This window comes from Periplaneta americana, chromosome 10, assembly GCF_040183065.1.
Source record: "Periplaneta americana isolate PAMFEO1 chromosome 10, P.americana_PAMFEO1_priV1, whole genome shotgun sequence".
NCBI lineage: Eukaryota > Metazoa > Arthropoda > Insecta > Blattodea > Blattidae > Periplaneta > Periplaneta americana.
In genome coordinates, this window is record NC_091126.1 from 152,520,630 (window position 1) to 152,544,633 (window position 24,004).

General features: G+C 36.3%; 1 protein-coding gene across 2 annotated transcripts in view; it reads left to right on the forward strand.

Annotated features, from left to right (window-relative positions):
• LOC138708103 (uncharacterized) overlaps window positions 1–24,004 on the forward strand; it is a 59,120-nt gene that overhangs the window by 15,103 nt on the left and 20,013 nt on the right. For both annotated transcript variants that reach the window (XM_069838290.1, XM_069838292.1), the window contains exons 2-3: window positions 17,491–19,463; window positions 23,482–23,646. In XM_069838290.1, the coding sequence (XP_069694391.1) occupies window positions 17,491–19,463; window positions 23,482–23,646 (2,138 nt within the window). The remainder of the gene's footprint in view (window positions 1–17,490; window positions 19,464–23,481; window positions 23,647–24,004) is intronic.

Here is a 24,004-nt window from a genome sequence, read left to right on the forward strand (position 1 = left end):
ATCGTGATCTAATACAGACCGTAAGGCAGACCATGTGACTCTCTTAACCCGATCACGAGGGGCAGCTTTTCAATCACATAAATTAATTGGAATGCATAAAGAGTAACATATATTTATTTCAAATGTAGTGTAATTGCATTAATAAAATTTAAAACAATGACTACGAGACATTTCAGACATAATTCACTTGAGAGTTAAGGTGTAACATTATTTTTGGTGTGAAAATTACGTTGTTCGTATGCGTAATACCTGCCTTTATTTCGATTAAATATTGCGAAATTCTTGTACATTCATTTATGCACGACTCAATAATTTTCAGTTGCACCGCACGGATATTTAGATGTGCTGAAATTATAGGTTATGTTTACTACACCAGTTGCTCATTTCTGTTTAATTTTAGTGGTCTCCAATGCCCTGTCATTACATATGTACCGGTATATTATGTCGTATGAAAATTATAGGTTATGTTTACTATATTTGACTTATATTCCTATATTCGTAAGTATACATTATAATTCAACATAATGTCATGTATGATACCCCTCACATTCAATTTGTCTGTATTTTAATACTAAAATTGAGACTGAATTACTGTATTTATCTACAACCTAAGAGACGAAGTAACACAATCGTATGTACACTAATATCATAGGAGTGGTATAGTAAATTTTCTGTCTACAATCAAGGAAGGTAAATGTGCTAAATTAAAATCACAATCAAATTCTTTTTTATTAAACCTCAAAATAGCTTCAGTTCTTAACTTAAAATGTTGATGCGAACAGATTATGTTAACATGTAAAATTCTCTTCACATTAAAATAACACAGTATTATAATTATTTCTGCAAAATATTATGAAGCAAGAAGTACACGAAACTTCTGGACACATTACACTAAATAAAACTTAGCAATGATACGCAATAAAATAATTATAATATAATATTTCATTGAGCTCCATACACTGAAATAGAAAACTCGAACATACATTACGGCGGTCCAGATCGAAAAGGCATTGACTGTGCCCTATTTTGCATTGTTGTGAAAAGTTTTGTAAACTGTGAAATGTTTGTTATCGGTTGTAATAACTGCAAATGGCTAAAATACAATAATTTTAATAATAATATAGGACAAGGAGACGTTTGTTGCACTATAAATTATAAGAAAAAGAGGTCAGAGTTATCCTTCTTCCGAAAGATCCAGGAAGGTGAGTTTATAAAATATAATATATGCTTTATGAAAATAATATATGAACCTTATGTATTTCGTATTTCAATAGTGGAAGGAAGGTGTTAATTTTTTCAAAAGAACACGATATCGAAAGTACAATACATTTTATCGTCTGCTAGGGAAAGAGTCTATGATGAGGCGATAGTAGCAATCCTGGTGGCTAGCAGCTATCTATGGATGCATATTTCAACTGTCTATGTATGCATATTTAGTAAGTATTGAGCTTCGTGACTGTATATACTAGACTGTGGTAATATTATACAACAGTGTAAAGTAAGTCAGCGGAAAGGATCCCCTAAAGTAACTGTCACGTGACTTCCACCGTTTCGCCGACCGTTCGACATAAACACTCGGTTGGAAAGTAGCGTACTAACATGTTGCCAGACCATCTCCCTCCACACGTCTCCGACTAATGGACGGAAAAATGCTATGATGATGGTGATGGTTATGATAATGATGATAATGGAATGCAGATCGAACGGAATGATGTCTATAACGGAAGAAACTTAAGAACTCCAGGAACAACCCGAAATATGATACTGTTCGACAATAAATTTGTATACAAAATGCATTTAATGTTAAATATAGAATCCCAGGTCGTACGGAGTCCTAAACCCCAGACCTTCGGCGTGAAACTGTGCCACATAAGTACAGCAGTTGCCACGCACGTAACTTACTGTGGATTTTGTTCCATATCTCAACATTTGAACTTCTATAAAAAGAAAACTTTGATATTTTTCTTTGGTTTATAAGTTTCTAGTTTTGTAACTCATCACGCTTATCCTGCAAATAATAAGTACAAAATATGGCCTTATTATTAACTACAATCAAAAATTGAAATTGAGTTCTATAGGAACATACTCAGCAAGCATCCCAGGCTCATAAACCTGCTGCTCGTGGAAGATCTTCTTCGGAAAACAGTTATGCAGTCACACTTCTGAAAATAATAATAATAATAATAATAATAATAATAATAATAATAATAATAATAATAATAATAAACTATCCTATAAGAAGTAGGCCCAATTGTATAAAACTCCCTGACTAAAGATCAACTTTGATCGAAGATCGAAAAGTGAATCGAGTTCAGACACTTCTTCTATTGTATAAAACTTTTCTGCGATCAAATTACCTTGGTTCAAATGCAATCTAAGTTCACGTGAAAAGGATTTGGCAACATCGCATAAACAGGTGAAATACGTGATGCGCGGACCATGTTATACAGGTTTGTTCAGTGTTGCCAATCTAGCGACTTTAACTCTTTTTCAACAACAATTTCTTTTAACTTTTATATTGCTTAAATAGGGATTTAGTGACCTTTTTAGCACCCCATAGTGACAAAATTTAATCTTTCTTTGTTGATAATGAGAAATCTAGCGACTTTACAACTACTTTTTGGCGACTTTCCGTATTACACTCTGTTGGAGACACTGGGTTTTTTGTGCAATGTACATAATGGCGGACAATAAGAAGAAGGTTGACTGTTCTCCAAGTTGTTATCATGTTATGGTGTTTGATGCTGCTAAACATAATAAAGCTTTATAAAACGACAATTTTCGTTTAGTAATACAGTTAATTGAACATTTATATCCATTAATAATTCATGGTTGTTATAAACATAATATAACCTAATTATAGGTTATGTTATTTGGTACTGCTGAACACGATAGGGCCTTATAAAATATAAGAATGTTTGTGTATTAAGGCAAGAAATTGAAAGAAATATATATAAATGTACCTAACATATCTATTAATATTAATAATAATGGATATTTTATTTGCACAATCTGTCACTCGTATATTTCAAACAGAAAAGAAATAACTGAACTTGGATCATCTAACTTAATCGGAGAAATTTCTTCAGTCAAAGTTGATTTTAGTTTGAGACAAATTAATCTGAGTTTAGACTTTATACAACACAAAATTCCAAGTTCAGCTAGAACAAGGATCAATTTAACCTCTGATCTAAGATTAAATGGTTTATACAATCGGGCCTTAGGAACATTAAATCCAGACGTTTGAAATGGGCAGGACATGTAGCACGTATGGGCGAATCCAGAAATGCATATAGAGTGTTAGTTGGGAGACCGGAGGGAAAAAGACCTTTGGCGAGGCCGAGACGTAGATGGAAAGATAATATTAAAATGGTTTTGAGGGGGGGTGGGACATGATGATAGAGCCTGGATTGATCTTGCTCAGGATAGGGACCTATGGCGGGCTTATGTGAGGGCGGCAATGAACCTTCGGGTTCCTTAAGAGCCACCTCGATCACCGGACCTAACCCCACTGGATTTCTTTTTGTGGGGAGGAGTGAAATGCTTTGTGTATGAGACACCGATCGATAAGGCAGAAGACTTAGTTGCTCGCGTTGTTGAAGCTGCACATGTTATCAGAGACAATGTTGGCCTTTTTGAGTGTTGCATACACTCCATCGTACGAAGGTACCAGTTGTGCAATGCCTTCAATGAACGGCAGTTTGAACACCACCTCTGAAACGACAATTGGTCTTGTTCTTTATGGATTCTACTAACACAAGAAACGGCGCATCTGCCAAAGTTTTGTCACTTACAAAAGATATTTCTTTTTACTTCCTCTATTACCCCTGAAACTTTGTAAACGTTATTTTTAACACCCTGTATTTCGGTGACGCCATGGGCGTCTAAGGAATTACAAGCCCTTATTTTCTCATTACCCAGTTCTCCTGGAAAACGAATGTATTCTTTATTGCGCAAGGGATTAGTTTAATTTTCTGAGAATGAGCAAGTTCCAGATATTAAAATTATTTTTGTTCTCCGCGTAGATTAGCTAGTAAGTCTATTTTCACTCAGGCTTTCTGCTGTACTTTATATTACAAAATTGTAAAATACTAAATAATTTTCAGAAGTGTTCGTGCAAATCCTCCTTTATCCCTTGCTGTAAAAAATGTGGCCACGCGGAACAAAAGCAGGATAAAAAGAGTTTTAAGAAAATCACAATAAGTGTAATGAAATGAAAATTACAGTCTGAGACATGATTTCATCTAACAGGAAAAGATTTCACGAAACGTTAGCAAGAAAACTAGTTGTCAGTATAGCTAGAGGTGCAGATAAGGATCTTGGTATAGATGAGGAGGCGAGACCTGGCATGTGAGCTGTGCGAGAAGGGATGAGCTATCAGAAAGCGGCTAGTCTGTAGGCAGAAGCGCTTTAAATGTTAATATTAGACTAAAATTATTATTATTACTATTATTATTATTATTATTATTATTATTATTAGTGATGTTGATCGACCAAAATATTTAATCGATTAACTATTTGAATTTAATCGATAGATTAATCGAGTTTTGATCGAGTTGAAAAATGTTTTAATATACTATAATACACAATATTACTGTTAAATTTAACTTATGTTCGGTGACAAGCATAAGTATTAAATATTGTATATCTGTATATATTGTATCGTTAAATTAGAAAACTATTCTAATTACTTATTAACATATTTATTATGAGGCTTATAATTTATTGTGTCAATTTCTCCGGAAATTTTTGAGATAGACATACAGTAGATAACAAAACGTATGAAGACTCACCTAGTTAATACTGCTTCATTCATGGTTTTAAACATGTGAGTGCATTCACATGCTCCGAATTAAGCGCCGCTCTACGTTTAGTAACAATGTTTCCTGCATCACTAAACACAAAAAAAAAAACTTTTTTTCTGTCAAGCACTTCTCCACGACCGTTCAATTTAAATCCAAACGTTTCTTACTTACTTACAAATGGCTTTTAAGGAACCCGAAGGTTCATTGCCGCCCTCACATAAGCCCGCCAGCGGTCCCTATCCTGTGCAAGATTAATCCAGTCTCTATCATCATACCCCACCTCCCTCAAATCCATTTTAATATTATCCTCCCATCTACGTCTCGGCCTCCCTAAAGGTCTTTTTCCCTCCGGTCTCCCAACTAACACTCTATATAAACGTTTCACCGAGTTTAACTCTCAAATTCTCATATGACATAATGGGGTTTACACTTTTTATAAATCACAGAAAACTGATTATTTTCTTTATCAAACTAAACACACAACCTTCATACACAAACTCAGTACAGAAACTGCAACTCCTGCAAAAATACTGCGGTCGAAACAGAAGACTGGCTCCTATTGTAATCAAATTACCAGAATTTAGAAAGAGAAGAAGAAAGTTACGCTCTCATTTGCACACATTGTAGACATGGCTTTTTTGTAAGCGATGAGGGGAACGAATCTTAGAAAAGTATGTATTTGATATGCTAGGAAGATGAGCTGACAACAAGGTGGAAGTTTTCTTGGAAAATCATAGAACTTAATAAGGGTTTCGCATTGTGTTTCAACTTTCAATACAGGTAGAAAAGGTCACTGTCCTCATGTCCATCTCTTTTCAAGTGTTTGTGCAAAGATTTTCCCTGCGCTACCTGGTTTACACTTAGTAAATAAATGTACTATTGTGCTTTTAAGTAAGAAATTTCCGAGAGAGAAATATTGTCGTATTTTTTAGTATGAGTTTATATTAACAAAATAATAATTAATATAAAATACAACCGATTAATTTTAATTGACTCGATTATTCGATTAAATATTTTTGATCGATTAATCTTACAACAGAAATTGATCGATTATTAACATTAATTATTATTATTCCTAGTGTTCTGACCAAGGGCAGGTCTTTCACTGCAAACCCAACTTTCTCCAATCTTTCCTATTTTCTGCCTTCCTCTTAGTCTCCCCATATGGTCCATATATCTTAATGTCGTCTATTATTCGATATCTTCTTCTGCTCCGAACTCTTCTCCCGTTTACCATTTCTTCCAGTGTATCCTTCAGTAGGCAGTTTATTTTGAGCCAGTGACCCAGCCAATTTCTTTTCCGTATTTGCAGTTTTTCTTGGGAAATGTAAATGCGGTAGCTTCCCGTTGCTTTCCGCATACCACTGTCTCTTTTGCATCTTAAAAGATCCCAGAGGCCACAGCGTGGAAGCGAGGAGAATGGATTTGACTAATTAGGTCATCTGGACTTCACTGAAATTCACTGCAAGGGTTAAATAACAATTCCATCAGGGGTTTTGTCCCGATCAGAAACAGGGAAATCCTAATTAGGCTTTGCCCCCCGCGGCCAAATTGTCCACCACAAATTCCTTCGTGACCTATACGGTGGTCAAACCCGGGTCGCCAAGATGGAAGACAGAATCTAACCATTCGGCCACGGGCGATACGATACATAATTTATTAAGGATTTCAGTAAGGCAAACTCGGCTAATTTCGCAGTATTAAGGTTTTCTGTCTATAGTTATATCCAAAAATGCTTTAAAAAACTTCCTTCATGCGGCAGTTAATCACCAGACATCATTTTATTGGTTGGTTTAAAAATTTTATTTTTAAGTGTATCTCAACAGGGAAATATCTCCATCTAAAACATGAGATGATATGTGTGTGTTTCAGGAACTCGTCTAACTTCGCAGACCTGCTCGGGCAATTTCGCAGTAACACTTGTGCAATTTTCAAGAATACTCCTTTTAGTTCAAAACATGTTTTAATGTACAAATCAAGCTTTCAGGTATAACTACCTGTAAAGTTAATTTGAATAATTTCGAGGGAAAAATTGTTCCGGGGCCGGGTATCGAACCCGGGGCCTTTGGTTAAACGTATCAACGCTCTCCCAACTGAGCTACCCGGGAACTCTACCCGATACCGATCCAATCTTTCCCTCTATATCCACAGACCTCAAAGTGGGCTGACAACCGTCAAGCAACCAACATTGAGTGCACACTAGCTCTGTGTGACTTAAATTGTGGTTTTCTGTTACGTACAATTTTTCCCTCGAAATTATTCAAATTAACTTTACAGGGAGTTATACCTGAAAGCTTGATTTGCATAATACACGTCACTGTACGTAACAGAAAACCACAATTTAAGTCACACAGAGTTAGTGTGCACTCAATGTTGGTTGCTTGACGGTTGTCAGCCCACTTTGAGGTCTGTGGATATAGAGGGAAAGATTGGATCGGTGTCGGGTAGAGTTCCCGGGTAGCTCAGTTGGGAGAGCGTTGGTACGTTTAACCAAAGGTCCCGGGTTCGATACCCGGCCCCGGAACAATTTTCCCCTCGAAATTATTCACGTTTTAATGTAATCTAAACATCAGTACACATTTACACATATGAACTGAACACTCATTGACAAACTAGTCAATAAATGTAGAACAACTGGGCTTCAAGTATTAACATTAATGACACTGAAAGGCTTGCGTATTAATTGTAATTTAATAAATTTATCTAACACATATTTGCATTAAACATTATGCCAAAGATAGAAAAATCATTATGAGAACTATTTAGGCACAATCCGAATCCGCTTCCGCTGGCAAGGCAATTGTTCTTCCTCCTTTCTCGTCCACACCTGTGGAGTAACGGTCAGCGCGTCTGGCCGCGAAACCAGGTGGCCCGGGTTCGAATCCCGGTCGGGGCAAGTTACCTGGTTGAGGTTTTTTCCAGGGTTTTCCCTCAACCCAATACGAGCAAATGCTGGGTAACTTTCGGTGCTGGACCCCGGACTCATTTCACCGGCATTATCACCTTCATTTCATTCAGACGCTAAATAACCTAGATGTTGATACAGCGTCGTAAAATAACCCAATAAAATAAATAAAAAATCCTTTCTCTGCCATTGTTTGAAGGTGGACAGACTTTACTCCTTTTGGGGACACAATTTTGTTAGGTTTGGTAACGAATGAAAACCCTGTTTCATTTAAATTCCAAATGAGATTAGGCTTGGTACTCGGTTCCTAGCACATCATAAAAGTATCGTTCAAATTCGAGCAAGTTGAGGCTGCTGCTCTAAGGTAGGACAGATTTTCTGGCTGGCGCATACTTAGCCCATAGCGCTTCTTAAAGGAAGTTAGAATCTGCGTGCCACTCCAACTGCTCTGCCAGCAAATAGTGGAAACTAGTTAAGAAATTGAGTACCGGCAAAAGCATATTACCACAGTCTAATATATACAGTCGCGGAACTCATACGTATAAAATATGCCAACATTTGACAGCTGGCGCGACAGTAGCCCTCTAGCGGCAGGCAAGTTAAAAGTGTGCACACGACATATGATAACACATCAGAAAACGGGTTTTGCGTAATTTATTTTATATTTTTATGCTATAGAGTAAGTGTGTATGGTTCTTATTAATTTTACTTTAGAATCCTAGAAGAATTTCACACGCAGTTAATCTACAAGTTTCAGAAGCTGGGAATAAACTTAATTCTTTCTGCTCCTTACAACTGAAGCATGGCCCTGATCACGTATCATGGTTTGAAATAATATAATTGTTTGTACGTGGACGGTTAATTCAATTCATTCCTAAATATATTTATGAACCATTGGAACTCTTTATTTCCTGTGAGAAGAGTCAAAATTGTAGGGCATATCTCGTACGGTACATCGCGTGGTGAACTCCTCTCCCTATTTCCTGAGAAATTAACTACTGTATTTTCCATACCGCAAATTGGGGTAAACTCGGCCGCTGAGGTAAACTTAAAAATAAAAAGGGGAAGATTTAAACCTTAATTTGACAGACATTGATTTATGAAGTTCATTATTTTTCAATTAATTTTATTATTATTTTCAGTCCCTAATAGTGCTGATATTATGGTTTATATTTTTATGGAAAGTTTACCTCATTTTACATTACATTTCCAGTTTTCACATATAAGCTTAATTTTAACTTACCCTAGCTATATAATACGTAATTTACATGCACTTACTGTTACTATGACGTAGGTGAGAACAAATGAATACACAATTTTGTTGAAAAAATTGTAACTTCAATTAACTCAGAAAATGTAGGCCTAATTTTATTTTCAGAGCAGAAGTGGTGTAAGTCAAAAATGGGTAATGAGGGTTAAAGTAAACATTCTGTAAAATACAGCGCAAAGTAGCAGTTAATATTGAATTTATTTAAACTATTAGTAGTCAGTGAATAGCACGAAGGATGTATTAATTGCTACCTTGCGCTGTATTTTACAGAATTTTTACTTTAAACCTCATTACCTAATTTTGACTTATACCACTTCTGCTCTGAACGGCTCAAATAATCACTGGTAATATAAAATCAACACCAATAACAGTCATGCAAATTATTACAGAAAAGATTGCTTTTTATATTAAATTTAAAAAAACTCTTTTATTTCTTGAGAACCTAATACGTCTGCCACATGAATCTACACCAACACATCAGAAATTTAACGACACAGTCTGGATTTATTCAAGAAGTGAATATTTTGCAAAAGGATTATAATACGCCATGAATTCTTGAAAAATTAACACCATAATCCCTACTTGAATGCAATATAACATTCAACTTTTGAAAAATATAAAAAAAACACGAATACAAAAATTATGGAATTACTTGCATTAAAAACTGTAGATACATTATCCAAAATCGGAATGGTTACACATTTTGCACATGATCTCTGCAAAACAATAATATGCTGTAACAGGTATTTACTTTGTTTTTATTTAAACTTTCCTTCCTGACATACAAATAGGTAACTGATAACTAAGAAATGTTTTATAGAACACAATACGTAGGCTACCTACAGCGTGGATTATAGGTTATGACTGAGGTATGATTTTCTCTTGGTCTTTAGGGAATCTGAAGAACGACAAATTCGGAGATTTAAACTTGTTGTTACTGCAATTTTCGTCATTGCACACATTGTCTTTATTCCGACGCATGATTAAAACGTTATTATAACATCTCGCATACCTTTAAAGCACGTGCTGGCTGTATCAACCTTATGACCAGTGCCTTGCCTGCCGCTTGAGCGCTAGTGTCGTGAATGTTGGCAAAAAAGTGTTGAAGTTGCGCGACTGTATATATTAGACTGTGATATTACGAACAAACTATATTCGATAAAACAACAAGCAAGGGATCAAATTAATCATAAGAATGTGGAGAATTCATTAATCATAATGTGATATTTACAGTTCTGAATATTTCGACGATATAATGTCCAGAAACACAACACTGCAAATTCACTCACGATATCTCAGCAAACACACCTACTTTCGTGAGAATGCGTTGCAGTGGGATCTTTCTGCATGAAACATCCCCGATAGGTTCTGACATCTATCTGTAGTCCACACCTGTGGAGTAACGGTTAGCGAGTCTGGCCGCGAAACCAGGTGGCCCGGGTTCGGTTCCCGGTCGGGGCAAGTTACCTGGTTGAGGTTTTTTCCGGGGTTTTCCCTCAACCCAATATGAGCAAATGCTGGGTAACTTTCGGTGCTGGACTCCGAACTCATTTCATCAGCATTATCACCTTCATCTCATTCAGACGCTAAATAACCTAAGCTGTTGATAAAGCGTCGTAAAATAACCTACTAAAATAAAAAATAAAAAATGTATCTGTAATTTTTGTAAGATCAAACGAATACAGACAACTCCGCAACTAATTAATATATGAGATACAGCGAAACTAGGAGTACTGCGAAATTACCCAGTTTCCCTTATATAGTGGCCGTGACCTATGTCGGAGTTTTAACTCATGTGTTTTCGGAAGTTAAAGCACCACAGACTCAGAAAGAAAATAATCATTTCCAATCGAAGTATAAATCGGGGTATCGGAACGCTGGTAATTGTGAAGGGAGACGTCAGAGATTCGCGGGAGCATTGTCGGAACTTTATCGCATCGCGTCTGCACGGCGAGATAATGTTCCAGTTTAATATAACACCACGTCACGCCTCCAATCGCGTTATTGCATGGTTGTACAAGCTCTTGTACGATATTGTCAACACATCATTCCCTTAAAGTAGGGGCGTCCAAACTGTTTTATTTTGAGGGTGAGTAACTACAACGATGATAAATCACGGACCAAATGTTATTCAAAACATACTTTCTCGAAATACAAATAATATTTTACATACAATAATTTTCAGTAAATATTTCCCAAGAAAAGCTGTTATCACGCATTTAATTTTACTTCTGATACCAATTAAATAATTATGCAAATTTTGGTATAGAAGTACTTATTTACTTACAAATGGCTTTTAAGGAACCCGCAGGTTCATTGCCGTCCTCACATAAGCCCGCCATCGATCCCTATCCTGTGGAAGGTTAACCCAGCCTCTAGTCCACACCTGTGGAGTAACGGTTAGCGCGTCTAGCCGCGAAACCAGGTGGCCCGGGTTCGATTCCCGGTCGGGGCAAGTTATCTGGTTGAAGTTTTTTCCTGGGTTTTCCCTCAACCCAATATGAGCAAATGCTGGGTAACTTCGGTGTTGGGCCCCGGACTCATTCACCGGCATTATCACCTTCATCTCATTCAGACGCTAAATAACCTATGCTGTTGATAAAACGTCGTAAAATAACCTACTAAAATAAAAAAATCCAGCCTCTATCATCATATCCCACCACCCTCAAATCTATTTTAATATTATCCTCCCATCTACGTCGCGGCCTCCCCAAAGGTCTTTTTCCCTCCATTCTCCCACTCTATATGCATATTTTCTGGATTCGCCCATGCCCTGCCCATCTCAAACGTCTGGATTTAATGTTCCTAATTATGTCAGGCGAAGAATACAATGCGTCCAGTTCTGCGTTGTGTAGCTTTCTCCATTCTCCTGTAACTTCATTCCTCTTAGCCCCAAATATTTTCCTAAGCAACTTATTCTCAAACACCTTTAATCTCTGTTCCTCTCTCAAAGTGAGAGTCCAAGTTTCACAACCATACAGAACAACCGGTAATATAACTGTTTTATAAATTCTAACTTTCAAATTTTTTGACGTCAGACTAGATAACAAAAGCTTCTCAACCGAATAATAACACCCATTTCCCATATTTATTCTGCGTTTAATTTCCTCCCGAGTGTCATTTATATTTGTTACTGTTGTTTGAATTTTTCCACCTCTTCGAAGGATAGTTCTCCAATTTTTATGTTTCCATTTCGTACAATATTCTGGTCACGAGACATAATCATAATACTTTGTCTTTTCGGAATTTACTTTCAAACCTATCGCTTTACAGTACTTGCTTCAAGTAAAATTTCCGTGTTTTCCCTAATCGTTTATGGATTTTCTCCTAACAAATTCACGTCACGGTAGAGCAGTGCATATGTAATAATTATCCAATGAGAAGTTTCTGAAGACAATAGATTGTTCTTGTCTTGTTCTGTTCAGTAGCGCACAGGAGTAAGACGTCTTGTAAAATATGTCACCAGTGACGGCTCGTGGGTATTAGTCATGGACGGGCTCAGTTATAAAAGTTGAATTGTGAATTTAAATATTACATTTTAGAATGGAAAAAAATAATATATGCTCTTGCTTTACTTATTTGAAGTGAAATTCCATACAGTATTTATTCTCAGAGAACTTGTCAATAACTGGTTTATTGAAGTCAGTAATTTCAGTTATCACTTTTCTATTGGCAACATTCCAAGCGCATATAATCCGTCCTCCATCATAAGGTTTCTTAAATAATTCATTTACTATTTTAAGGTCGAAAAACACCCCTCACTCAGTGCTGTCATGGAGGCCATACGGGCCATACATCTTATGGGAACCTACAATTTCTTTCATTAATCGTATGGGGAAAAGAAAATTGTGTCTGTATATAGCCATATGGCTTATGAGTGCCTACGTTTTGTACGCGGAGACCTGTACAGATTTTAGATCATCTCTTGCTTTTCCTAATGTATTTTGTTTGATGTTCATAAACAAAAACTCTCCACCTCTGCAGCACTGGAATCCAGAATTATATAAAGTAATTGTTGAAAAGCAAGAAGTGCTGCAAATACACACTCCAAAATTCATCGAGACAAGTGTGCGTCTACGGTGGTGCTACATGGTGTATTCTTTAAATCAGTCGCGGCTCGTGGTTTTAAAATTGAGGAAGGCTCTAGGCTGAAATGTCAAATTTTCAAGGTCTCAAGCATGAGTATTTGTTTATTTATTTCTATTTGTTTATTTGTGTATTTCCGTGACTGGGAATTTTTAACAATAATAATAATAATAATAATAATAATAATTATTATTATTATTATTATTATTATTATTATTACTGTTTTATATATATATATATATATATATATATATATATAACGGGCATCTGACTTACCTTCATTCATTTGCTTGTAGACGAAATCTGCCCTTCTCTCTTTCGATATATTACACACAATTCATTGTTCTCAAATAAACACTCTCAAAAGGTTCTCGCAATCACAAGTTCACAACCACATAAAATACTGCAAATCTAGTCTTTCAGGTGAAGCTCCCTGTAAAGCAGATTTGAATAACTTCAAGGGAAAAATTGTTCCGGGGCCGGGTATCGATCCCGGGACCTCTGGTTGAACGTACCAGCGCTCTACCACTGAGCTACCCGGGAACTCCACCCGACACCGTGTCTGGCGTTTCGTCAGCCCACGCGAGTTGTGTGGATATAAAGGGAAAAGTTGAGACGGTGTCGGGTGGAGTTCCCGGGTAGCTCAGTGGTAGAGCGCTGGTACGTTCAACCAGAGGTCCCGGCATCGATACCCTGCCCCGGAACAATTTTTCCCTTGAAATTATTCACATAAAATACTGATACGCAAGCCAAAACTAATTCGCACGTTAGAAATTCCGTTGCGTTGGTTTCCCTCCCCTGACGGAGGTTTGAAAAACTTTCACTTTATGGGATACCAATTGTGTCAATGAATAACTAAACGACTCCTTCATCTTATCATCGCAATGATACCCTAAAATGCCAATTAGGCCTATGGCCTACCGTAAAATGAATGAGAGAGCAGACACGTAACCTCAAGAATGGAGTGTCAGACATTGTTTCTTTTCTCTTCTCCAGGAGAGATTTTTAAAACTCAGAGCTAGCAAATGTTGGCAACGACTCAAGGCGTATATCTCTATGCCTTAGCTGTACCCTTATTAGCCAGACTCCACCAGGTAACCCCCCCACCCCCCCCCCCGTCCTGTTTCTATTGTGCTGATGGGACCGTGAAAGGTTGAGCCTTTATTACTTATAACCTATCTCAAAAACATCTGTCGGTACCAACAGTTCCAAATATATTGACCGTTATTAACGAACGAGCCGAGTAAAATTTCGATGTTTCTCCTCTATTGAAAATTTTTATTCTACTATTAAACAAAAACAAATGTCAAGATTTTTGTAGGAGATTTTATAGGGGCGGCTCCGCCTAAAAGCCTTTAACTACGAGCCGCTACTGCTTTAAATCAAACTTGTTGTACAATCAAAATGTAAAGCAAAACAATTTATTTACTTCTTCTATAATATTTAAAAAAATCATTAAATTACATCGGAGAGCTAGAGAGAGGAGAGTAAAATATATTTCAAGGAAGAAAACAAGGGGTGGGGCGTATGGCCAAGAAAAAAATTACCATGACAGCACTGCCCTCACTCTTCCTGAACTGGTAACTGGCAATGTAACTAAATTCATGATTTGTTGGCTTTGGTGTCCTTAAGTTTTAATATCGTAGTTGTTACAGATATATTCGGCATGGGATAATTTTTCTCCATCTAAAATATACAAAACATTTAATTTTATTCTCTAAACCAGATCTGCACAAACAGCGCTCAACGAGCGCGCGCGCTCCTTTGGTGCGGGAGAGCCGTGTTTACCTCTCGCCGAAACGGAGAGGAACATACGTCAGAATAACATAGACTTGCTATAGTAGAGGAGAGGGAAAACACCACTCACCTATCTAGTGGAGTGCAGTGTGTAGGCCTATTCTCAGTAACTGTTTCACGTTGCTTACCTACTGCTACAGTACAGTATTGAGGAATCTAAAAGACGGAACATAACATTTAACGATTTACAGTTCGAACTTATTGATCTTCAATGTGACCTAAGAGCTAAAGATCGTTTGAATAATACTACTAGCCGAGTTGAGTTTTACAAGACTAACCTCAGCAATAATATCCACGACTACACAGGCTGGCTGTGAAAATGATTGCTATGTTTGGCTCAACATTTATATTTGTGAGGAACTGTTTTCTATGATCAACTTTAATAAAGGCAGACATCGACATCTGTAACTGATGTTTCATCACGATCAGTAGCCTACTGTTCCTTTCAGGTGCCAATAGCATAAAACCTCGTTTTGGTGTACTGATAAATAAAAATATAACAAAATGATATTGTACATTTAAGTAGCTATAGAATTTCTATTATTTCTGTAAAATAAATATTTCTTTATTAATTAATAATAGTCCAAGATAGTTTTGCAAACACTGAACGGGAATTCATTTCATAAACACTCGTACTAGTACTTCCTTTTGTGTGTATTTTGTACGAGATCACCCCTTCTTCCAGTCCACCCTTATACAGAGCGCAACTAATATCTGCATTCTGCTCATGAGCTGTGAGCCGTCTAGGAGAGCGCAAACCTTGTGCAGGCCTACTCTAAACGAAAGGAATTTGAACTAACATACTCAAATTTTAATTTCCTTTAAGAAAGAAGCCATAATTTTATACTGCCACTTCAAAATATTCGTCATGACGGACTCAATCGAGTTGAGTCTGTGCGGATGAGATAGGGGAGTAGCGTTGCAGTAGGTGTCATGGCAACATGACGTCACAAGTCGAAAAAGTTCGCACGATGAGTCTCAGAGTCCGAGTGGTACTGCGTCACTGCCTAATCTCCTCTACGTATGTTGAACTTGGATAAACAAAAGTTGGATCTGAAGTTATCAAATTAGAGTTGTCGAACAAGTGCAAATAGAAAGTGTTTGTTAATTTCCAAACGGAGGGCGACGCCCTAGATCTCCCTAAAGTAGCCGCCACTGTTTGTCACTCAAGCAGTGGCGGTTCCTCGGGGGAGGGAAGGGAGGAACGTCCTCCTCACATTTTCTTCTTTTGAAAGTAAATACCAAATAAAATTACCTTGAAATTAGAGGAAGATTCGATAATTTTTAAGTTCACAGCTATAAGAAAAACTCGGTTGATCGAGTTTTTAACGACGCGCGCTCATGTGCTGTAGAAAACTGTGAGAAATATGCGAGATTTTCTGTGTGGAGGAAAGGCACTCCATTCCTCCTGCAGTTAACAGACATAGACAACAGAGCACTAGCGGCCAGAGAAAGAAGCAGAGTTTTAAAGTAAGTAAATGAACGGAGAGGGAGGATATCCTCCTCTGAATCAGCGCATGGGCGGGAAATAGAAACCGACTGGTCGTGCAGCAAGCTCGCTACCACTGCCATATAACAGTGCTGCATTCAACCAGACTATAACACATCTAGGAGGAGGCACAATAAAAACAGTTCTAACGCAAAGCTATGAAATACACCATGTAAACTTCTTTTTAATTATAAATCAAAAATATTATTCATAGCACTTTATATAGGCTATTATTCATGGTTTGAAACTTTCGTGGATATTTGAAAGTTAAAGTCGGGTTTATGTAAAACAAAGAAGAAGTAGTTCTACGTAGTTGGCCCCTGAAATTCACTTCTATTCATTGTTTACTAGACAGGGCAACAGAAGTGTCAGTTTTGTACAAATATATTTGAAACTGAAAGTAGGTACTGCAAACTACATTATTTTTAACATAAACAATTAATCTGCCACCGGCAGCTTTGAACAATAATGGTAGTATGTCTTTACAAGAACTGACATTCTTCAAAAGCATGTGACACTGAACTTGTAAAATGTACATGTGGCAACAAGACCACATGGGTAGGTGCAGTGTTCTCGCTTTCCTAACAGATTATTTCCCATTCTGATTTCCATAAAAAGTTCCGGTTACATGGTAGTAGCTAGTCTCTTCCAACACGTGTGATACTGTAATGTGCTCGAAAAATGCTACGAGGTTGTGAATTTCCTTGTAATTGTTAATTTGCGCAATTATTCAACAATGAATGGAAGTGAAGACATAATATATTTGGACAATTTAGGAAACTCAGTTTACAAGAACAGATTATTGCTATATAGAAGGGAAGGCCAACCCCAACACTACCTGGTCTTACATGTATGCATATAGGCTAATTTGTAGCATGTTTTATTCAAGAAGCCGCCACTGCACTCAAGCACCATCTCAATTTTAATTTCTGAATTTTATTTTTGAAAAATGTTTGTAATCCGTTTCAATTGAAATATGACTATTTGTATTCATATTGGAATAAGTCATAAACTAGGCATTTGGGACATATGTTTATGACTTTTTTCTTGTTTTTATGTGAGAAACTCGCACTCAAGCTCTATGTGTGATTATTTTGCTTATTTTTTAGTAATACCGATGTTTGCTTTTTTCTTGCAGCATTTCAGCAATTAATGACGCCAAACATTTTTAATGCAATCGCTGTGGAAATTCCCCTTTCTTATGCATCTGTTCCACTACAGCAGGTAACACTCATGCAAAATGATTTAACGAAAACTAATAACACTTACACAAATGAAGGTTATAGCACGACAGTAGAAGGCTCAAATGAGGAAGATCATAAAACGACAATAGAAGGCTCAAATGAGGAAGATCATAACACGAAAATAGAAGGCTCGAATCCACAGCAGTCTAACAATGCACAAAACGAGAACAAAAACAAATCATTATCATTTCTAAATATTGGGACACGGGACTCGTTCGTAAGTTCAAGTCCACGAATATCAGAATTTATGGAACATTTCTCAAGAACACAGCCAACCCCAACAGAGAGACAAGCCTTGGAACGATTCTCAACACCAGTGTCATCAGAGAACCCAGAAAGTCAAGTCTCCTTGAACAGTGCTTCAATATCACCAGCAGTAGAGAACAACGCTAGTAAAATATTCTTGGTAAATACTTCACTATCTTCGGAAAGTACTGGGTCATCAAAGTCACCAAAGGCTAGTGAGATACAATTATCTTGGGAGGGCACTTCAAGACCATCAAATAGTACACAACAAGTCTTCTTAGAAAGCCTGTCAACAAAGACAACTGACAAAAAATCGTCCCTAGAGAGCACATCAACTACATTACCATCTGAAATTACTGACCAACAGACATTGTTGGTGAATATGTCAAGACCATCCCTACCAGAAACAGACGTAAGTGCTTCAAGGTCCTCGTTATTAGTGACTATTGAAAATCAAACAACCTTGAAAAGTAATGAGAGTCAAGTATCTTTGAGAAATATCAGCAGAAAATTGTCTGAGGAAACTACAGAAAATGCAGTGACCTTGGAAAAAGTGACTAAAAGCAATCAAACAAATACACAGATGTCAGAAAATGAAATTAATTCAGCTGGAAGTACATCAATTTCAGAAAATGTCACAAAATCTCCACAGACCAAAATGCTAGACCATACTGCCTCAGATCAGGCAAACGATTCTCATTTAGATACTGTTACCTTTCCTAGCACTTTTCTAAATTTTACTAACATTTTACGTTCTTCAGAAATAGACAGTATAAACATGACAAATGACAGCACAACAGAAAATCTCTCACAAGCCATGATTATAAACAACTCTGACACAAACTCTAGAGCAATAAATGAGATAAAAATGAACATTACTGACCATAACCTACAAAATAATTTTATTACATCAAATTCATCAATGTTACATAATACATCTGTAACAGGACATTCAGATAGTAAAGTTAGTGAGTCAAATGAAACCATGAGTACCGATAATGATTATCTTAAGCACACTTCAAGTACATACAGGCTTCTTCCTAATTCATCAAGCTATACTACACCAATACCAACAAAATCTGGTGATAATATTTCAGTTTTGACTGCCATTTCGGAAAACATGTTAACTAGAAAACCAAAAAATATTACAAACTTGTTAAGTGACGTAAGAATGCAAAATGAAGACATCGAGTCAAAAACAACACCACTTAACTTCAGCAACAGGGCAACTCCAACATTCAACGATTCTGGATATGTAACGTTTCTCGAAGTTCAGACTTCAAGTGACACAAATGAAATTACCACAAAACCTAATATCAGTTACTCAGTAACAAATTCAACACCAGTTGGTTCAATTTACAACACATTTCTCACAGACATTGCAGCAATGAACAGCTCTGAAGATGCACTTCTTGTGATGGTACATTCCACTTCGAAGAGGGCCTCTCTGATTCGAGATTCTTCTCAAACACAACTACCGGAAATAATGAACACTACAGTTGATCCTGTGCTCCAAACGACATCAATATTACCAGTACCCACAAATGTTTCCTCTACTGAAAAGCCACTAGCTGACTGGGAAAATTTCTGGAATATAACGTCACACTACTTAATGCATAAGGTAAATATGGTTTTCTTTCCAGCTTATCCTTTCCACGTACTGTATTTCATGTTTGTTTCCGATTATACTGTGTTGAGTGCAAAAACATTACCGGTACTCCTGTGTGACCAATCATTGAATTGTATCGGAGAAAGGTTGAACTAAACATATCGCATCATTGTTATCACTCACAGAGATGAATGCACGTAGGTGATTACATTTCCTTCCTATACACAACAAAGTATAGCTCAGTGTTTAGAATCGCACAGTTAAGCAATGCCTCCAAAAAGTTTTGCATCTTTCATGCAAAGAAAGGAATACAATATATAATGTAACTGCATTTTGTGATTCAGAAAAGAAAGAGACTGCTCACCTGTAATATAAGGAGAAGGCACGAGATTCTGACCACTGTCATGACTAATAATGATGACGCTTGACCCCTACATGCGAAGTCATAGTCCTCTGATCATGCGCACTGCCTCCTTTCTGGGACTTATAAAGTATTTGTGCGACAGAAATTTTTTTCTAAGACTGTACATCTATTATCACTTGATGGTATGTGTCAGAGGAAGAACCATTGTTTCTGGTGGTCAACATGTAGGTTTTTAGATCTGGAGGTCCCGGGTTAGAGTCCCGGGCTCTGCTCTCAGGGAATTTTCCTTGAAGAAGAAACGTTTGCTAGGTGTCTAGAATCTGAAAATTTCTATGAATGTGTGAGTGTGAATGTGCATGGTTTAATTAATTTTCAAAATATAAAATATATCAGGAATGTTTCTGGGCAGAAACCTGAACACACGTTTCAATGTTACATTGTTAATGCCATCAGTTAGCACAACCAGAAAGCACTAATAGATGCTAGAGAGTTAACAATGAATTTAAAAAAATAAAGATGGCATCTAAGGCAACAGAACGAAATGCAATCATGGTGAAAGTAAATAAGCCATATGCAAAATTCCAACAGAAGGTAAGGAAACCAAGAAACAAGGATTAAAAATACCACTTTAATTCCACATCAGTGATGTAGGCAGAGAGGGCTAACTGGGCTGAAACTCTCCCCCCCCCCATTTTTGAAGAAATATTTTAAAATTATATTAGATCTAACCATGAAGATACAATCCACCATTGGCATTGCTAGTGTAACACTGAAAGAAAAATATTATTTGATTGTTTCTACTGACAATGATCAATATTTAGAATAACAAATCCTTTATATTTCTGCCGACAGGATATTTTTAATTTACTGATGATTTTTAAACAAATCATGAAGCTAATGTTCTCAACACAATAACTCGATTTATTTAAGGTCGGCATTTGCTCATTCACTCTGCAACAATGGAGAATTAATTTTGCTTTATAACAACTTTTTCGACTCTAAATTGATTTTAAATTTCATAGCCTTAAACAATAATTATTATTGTCATTTAAATATGTTGCGTGTAACTTACAGGCAAATTTGCCAAGTGATGTTCCCAAAACTTACCCACCCCACCATCTCAAATTTCTGGCTACACCACTGTTCCACACAACAATTTTGTCTATTAACAGTAAGTTTATTAATCCATTACCACTGTAAAAATAAATAGGTTTAGTAAAATCTTAAATAATTAAAATGCATTAGCCCAAAAAAAAAAGACAACTTCAAGTTTGAAAATCTAATTTACGCATTAATATAATTTATCACTACGAAGAATTGCACAATACAATGAGGTACTTATGAGCAAATCTCCTACGCACTCTTGAATGCGAATCTGTCTTTACAAAATTATCATAAAATGTCAATAACTTACGCTGTTCAATGATATATGTGACCTGTTTTGCGAAAAAGGACCTAAAGTCGTGAAAGGAAATTTTACAGGAGAACAAAATAATGAATTTGCGGTGTAAAAACTGAGTTTCTATGTTTTGACAGCTTGCACTATCTGTAGGCTTTTTTTACATACTAAACTAGGACGTAGTTTTACACAGTGCTTCTTAAATACCTAAATCTTTTAGTTGCTAAGAAAACAAATGAAAACTTTAATTTGCATTTTTCTAGAAAAGTACATAATGTAATATCAATATTCAATAAGTAATATATTAAAAACTACAGCACCTAGAACCATGAATTTTTTTTTAATGCTCAGTATTTCATCCTCTTTTTGAAACCACAAAAAAAAAGAAAACAAAAAAAAAATGAAAAATTCGACTTTAGGTCCCATTTCCTCAACTAGTCACAATTGAGGCATCTCTATGGATAATGCTAATTTTATTTTAACAACATATAGACCATTGCAACTTCACACACGTCCTGAATTGACGTTGTTCCCACAAACCAATGACTGAATAATATGAAGTGGCGACAAATGTATGAATGTTACCGGCATCCAGGTCACAGCAAGATCATGTAATATGGAGAAACAAAAAAATTACCCTGTATTAACATCCATGGTTAGTTATCCTTGTAATACTGATTTGTTTGGAGTAAGAACTTGGAGTGTGCTACAGTTTACATGTGATAAGGGCAGTACAGTGCCTATGCTGTAACTACAAACAACCTTATCACAACATTGCGATGGTAGCAACCTCCTTTCGATATTGCTGGATATTTTGGCGCAATATAGCGCATTTATTTTCATAAAGATGTTGAAGGTTGAGCTGTTTGGACTTTTTCCATTGCTAATTTCCAAAATTGTAGCGCAACGTTTTGAAGAGTGGATCTCTCTCTGTCGTCAGGTGAAAACCTACTGTGGGGATCGTTACAAACAGCTAGCCTGTCTGACTGATAGGCTAACTGTTTGTAACGATCCCCACAGTAGGTTTTCACCTAACGACGAAGAGAGATCCACTCTTCGAAACATTGTGTTACAATTTTGAAAATTAGCAATCGAAAATGTCCAAACAGCTCAACCATTGAAGAATTTACCGTTGATTTCCCCCCTTCATTCTGATCAAGATGTTGGAGCTTTGCTACGTAAGCTTTATTGTGTGTTGAAAGTATGTATAGGATAGTATACATCAGCGTTTCTCAAACTATGGTCCGCGGACCACCTGTGGTCCTCGAGGTCTGCCCTTGTGGTCTTTCAAAAAAGACAGAAGAAAAAATAAAATTAAAGCAAATTGCGTATCACACTGTAGCTGAAAATCTCAGAGTTTGGAAATGATGCATGGCAATCGCCTTTCACTTTTTCTCCCAGTACTGACATTTTATGAAATTTGTTTAATCTACCCGTCTATTGACTTCCCATTCTACTCTCAGCAACAAAAGAGGGATTTAAAACACTATGAACATGGTGTTTCTCGCTATCTTTTCCCTGCACATCTGGCGTTGTGCCTGTAACCCAGCTACAGACTACCCGAATTCATAACAGGACCAAAGTACCGAAACTTTTCATGTATTTATGACTTTCTTAATAATTTGGCGACACCCAGTCTGCACATTGAAATGGTCACGTACTGTACATCGTACATCAATAATAGAACATGCAAAATTGCATCTTTACTTGTTGAAAATCGGGCATGTTTCTGCATTAATTTTTTATTACTGTTTTTACAGATGACGATATAAGAAATTTTCTTCTATTAACATTAACTTAATTAGTTAATACTAATATAAAATTAATTTAATTAAATTAATTTTAATTAATTATTTCTACATTAAAATGTAAGTATATTGGTATTAAAATATGCTACATAAATGATAAATTTGTTTTCGAAGGGAACAAGAGTAAGGTGGTCCGCAGAATTGTCCTGACTTAAAAAAGTGGTCCCCACTTCAGAAAGTTTGAGAAACGCTGGTATACATTGTATATCAAAACAATGATTGAATAAAATTTCCATAATATCTAAACTTACTTCCAAATCACTAGAATGTAAAAATGTTTAATTTATTTATTGAAATGAAGTAATATTACCTACAATAGAAGAAAAAAATAATGTTTCCTTTAGTAAGTTAGTACAAATGCTGTTCCTGCTGCTGCTAACTACACCTACTTCATACAATTGGAGCCGTAATTTTTATTGCATAGAAATAAATTAGATTGACCTTTTATTACATTTCCAGGATTCCTATATCAAGACTGAAAATTTAACTGAATTAGAGACTAAAGAAGATACAATAGCAATCACGTTCAAGTGTGACTTTGAATATGCTGAATGGTTTCTGAAATACTATCCAAAATTCAAAAGCTGTTTGGCGAAGTCGATTTCATGGAATAGTGAAATCCAGGTAAGATAACATGATCCAAGAAAAAATGTACGTAAATAATTTCGGTAATTATATTACTTATTTCCCAACATTACTGGACAAAATGGTGTTCACCTAATAACTCTTTGCAAGCATGATCTGCTATTGTAGCAGTGCCACTACCAGAACCAAAACAATGCTAATGGTACTATAGCCATCATCATTGGCCACCTATTATGATTGTCGATTATGAAAAATAAAATGATAATGATGATTATGAGGACAAAGTAGGATTGCCAATTAGCTGGTATTTCACTCGCCCAACCAGAAATTTTGGTGGGTTTCAACATAAGATCTGTGGCTGGTATTAACTCTTTACTAGCCCTGTTTATGGCAGATA